The sequence below is a fragment of the Cyprinodon variegatus genome, unplaced genomic scaffold (assembly GCF_000732505.1).
Source record: "Cyprinodon variegatus isolate N-32 unplaced genomic scaffold, C_variegatus-1.0 Scaffold472, whole genome shotgun sequence".
In the NCBI taxonomy this organism is placed as follows: domain Eukaryota; kingdom Metazoa; phylum Chordata; class Actinopteri; order Cyprinodontiformes; family Cyprinodontidae; genus Cyprinodon; species Cyprinodon variegatus.
Genome location: NW_015150925.1, coordinates 578,069 through 581,658, shown reverse-complemented (window position 1 = coordinate 581,658; position 3,590 = coordinate 578,069). Strand labels below are relative to the sequence as shown.

At 44.9% G+C, this 3,590-nt stretch overlaps 1 protein-coding gene across 1 annotated transcript in view; it reads left to right on the top strand.

Annotated features, from left to right (window-relative positions):
• The window catches only part of cemip (cell migration inducing protein, hyaluronan binding), a 118,692-nt gene that overhangs the window by 95,285 nt on the left and 19,817 nt on the right, over positions 1 to 3,590 (top strand). Inside the window, exons 17-19 of the mRNA XM_015389797.1 lie at positions 276 to 311; positions 619 to 774; positions 2,938 to 3,118. Of these exons, the coding sequence (XP_015245283.1) occupies positions 276 to 311; positions 619 to 774; positions 2,938 to 3,118 (373 nt within the window). The remainder of the gene's footprint in view (positions 1 to 275; positions 312 to 618; positions 775 to 2,937; positions 3,119 to 3,590) is intronic.

The window sequence follows — 3,590 nt, the reverse complement described above, 5'->3', positions numbered from 1 at the left end:
GCGCCCTATAGTCCGGTGCGTCTTATGTGTGTGTTAAATACAGTAATGGCACATATAACTGAGACTGCGCCTTTTAGTACGGTGTGCCTTATGGTCGTGAAAATACGGTAAATTAACTAAACATTATTAACTGTGAAAACCCTGAAAATACTTTATGAATAATTATAGCGGTAAAAGCCTAGGTGTTATTTTGTTTGATTGTTTTTGATGTTTGAATCTGACAGGAGAATGATGAAATGTGGTTATTAGATCAATCTTCCTCCTGTTTCCTGCAGATTTGCTGATAACGGCATTGGCCTCACCCTGGCAAGGTAAGACTTTATATACCTTCCTCTTTGCTTTGAGACAATATTAAGGATGTTCTTTTCTGCACTAAGAAACTCTTTATTAGTGCTGCATGACCCTACTCCAGGCTAGTTTTGAATGTGGTGATGTGGTGATGTCATCAAAGTCTGTACCCCTCCGAGTACAGACTTTCCAGTGCTCTAGTCTGGAAAGCACTTGGCGAGAATACAAGTCCGTACTGCGTTCTTGAGAAGTGGTCCCAGTTTCATGCAGTGAAATATCAGTTGTTTCATTACTGAGGTCCATGATACATTGTGTCCAACTTCTCCACAGTGGAGGAACCTTTCCGGATGATGATGGTTCTCATCAGCAGGTCAAGAACTCACTTTTTGTTGGTGAGAGTCGTAATCGTGGGATGCTCCTTCTAGATAGCAAGAGCTGGGGCCCAGGAGGCTCCGACCCTTCAGAAAGGACACTGCCCCGGGGCATGTAAGTCAGCTCAGAATGGATGTTGATGTCAACGTGATTAATCCTGGTTTTGCTTTAAAATATTTCAGCTCAGTCTGTTTATGTAAAACCTGAAGCCTATTTCTGTGTTTCACCCATGAAATCTTGAAATCATGAAATCACAAATCATCTGCCCAGAGAGTTCAGTGTGGTTAGCAACACTAAAGAGGCCATGAAGACTCTATACCAGGCTATTTCTGAGCTCCAATCTGCACACAGAGGCTGTTTTCATCATTGCTGGGGATTTTAACCAGGCTAACTGGAAGACTGTTCTCCCTCATTTTTACCAACATGTGGACTTTGCAACTCGAGGTGAAAACACATTAGACCTGGTTTACTCTAAGATCAAAAATGCATTCAGAGCCCCCGCCCCCACCTCTGGTGATCAGCTCATCCATCTTTCATGTTTATCCCTGCATATAAGCCCCAGCTGATCAGGGCTAAACCAACAGTTAAAGAGGTCACAGTGTGGTCTGAGGGCGCCATGAAAACACTCCAAGACTGTTTTGAATGTTATGACTGGAACATCTTCAAGGCTGCAGCAACATATGACAACTCGTTAAATATTGATGAGTATGCCATGACTGTGTCAGCCTACATCAACAAATGCATTGAGGACGTCAACATAAAAAAGAACATCACCACCAGGGCCAACCAACCACCCTGGATAAATGGAGAGGTTCCGAAATCGCTAGAAGCACCAAACTCAGCTTTCAAGTCTGGTGATAAAGAGACACTGAGAACATAACGTGGCAACTTAAACCGTGCCATCAGATCAGCGAAGCAGAACCACAACCAGAAGATCCAGGATCTTTTCCACGACGACAGCAACACCAGGAGGATGTGGAAAGGCATTCGGATGATCACAGACTACAACACACACCCCCCCAGTAGATGCAGCAAACACTGACTTCCTAAATGAACTGAACAACTTCTTTGCTAGGTTTAGTGCTTAGTGCTTGAGGCACTAAACAGCCTCCAGCAGTGAAAGCTGTTCCACACCAGGGGGAGGAGGCACTAAACCTGGACGTAGCTGAAGTGAGGAAACTCTGAGGAGAGTCAACCCAAGGAAGGCCCCAGGGCCTGATAACACACCTGGGCAGGTATATAAGGAGTGTGCAGATCAGCTGGCTGGTGTCCTTACAGACATCTTTAACACCTGGCTGGACTTCAGTTCAGCTTTCAACACCATCATCCCACAGCATCTGATGGGCAAACTGGAACAGCTGGGCTTCAATACAACCCTCTGCTATTGGCTGCTAGACTTCCTCACCAACAGACCTTAGTCAGTCCGGGTCGGACGGAACACCTCTGATGTCATCAGTCTAAGCCCCTCCCCTCAGGGCTGCGTCCTGAGCCCCCTGCCGTTCACCCTGATGACACACGACTGCGTCCCCAGGTTCACCACCAATCACATGGTGAAGTTTGCAGACGACACCACGGTGGTGGGCCTCATCAGAGACGACAACGACCTGGACTACAGAGAGGAGGTGGAGCAGCTGGTGGTGCAGAGATAACAGCCTGATCCTGAAGGTGGAGAAGACCAAGGAGATCATGGTGGACTTCAGGAAGAACCGGCCTAACCACGCTCCACTGCTCATCAACAGCTCAGCTGTAGAGGTGGTCAGCAGCACCACAATAATCACAGACACCCTCACCTGGTGTCTGGTGTAATGGGGGCTCCTCTTCCCTCCATTAAAGACATTTCATCCCAGCGGTGCGTGTCCCGAGCCCGTGACATCATCAATGACCCCTCACCCCACTACCATGGACTGTTCTCCCTGCTGCCCTCTGGGAAGAGGCTTCACAGCATTCAATGCAGGACCAGCAGGTTCTGCAGCAGCTTCTTCCCCACCGCCATCACACTGATGAATGTTTTGTAGAAATGGGTTATTGTATTCTATTTTATTATATTTATTATATTTTATCATTATATAAAAAAAAGTTAGGACTGTAAATTTACAGTCATATATTTATATTACTGTTTATATATATTTTTTATAAATATATATTTTTTAAAGAGGAAATTTTCCAGAGAGCTGTTCCAAATAAAATTTATTTTTGTTTTACACCGGTGTTAAAAGACAAATAAAATCTGTCTAAGTCTAATGAACTTCTGCTTGAACCGGCTTTGTTTCCCTGCAGAGACTTCCCTATCCGAGGCATGCAGATCTACGACGGGCCGATCAGCGTCCACAACTGCACCTTCAGGAAGTTTGCGGCACTGAGCGGGCGGCATACCAGTGCCTTTGGGTTCAGACTCAACAACTCATGGCAGAGCTGCCCACAGAATAACGTAACTGACATCATCTTTGATCAGGTCCCTGTAAGTTAGCAGCCATTATTCTTCCATTTAAATACAACCTATCTTAGTAGCCCTGATCTACAACCGAAGTCATGCAGGGACTATGGTACATTTTAAATTAGATGTAACTTATTAAGGTGAAATCGATAAATGTTTTATATTTCCTGCAGCAAATGTTTTATTCCAACACAGCTTAAATGAACAGAATTGGGTCTGATTCTAACCAAAGCAAAGCAGTCAGATCCAGTTAGATGGAACAATCCCACCTGTGGAAAATGATGGGATCATCCCATCCTTTGGAATGAATGAATGAATGAATGAATGAATGAATGAATGAATGAATGAATGGATGGATGGATGAATGACTCACATTTCTATGAACTGTAGTAGGATTCATAGCAGAGGAAACCAGTATGCTGTGGAGAGGCTTACTGGTTTATCAAGCCTCAGCAGGAGCAGCTTCGTGCTTGACGTAGCGATAGCGATAGCATGT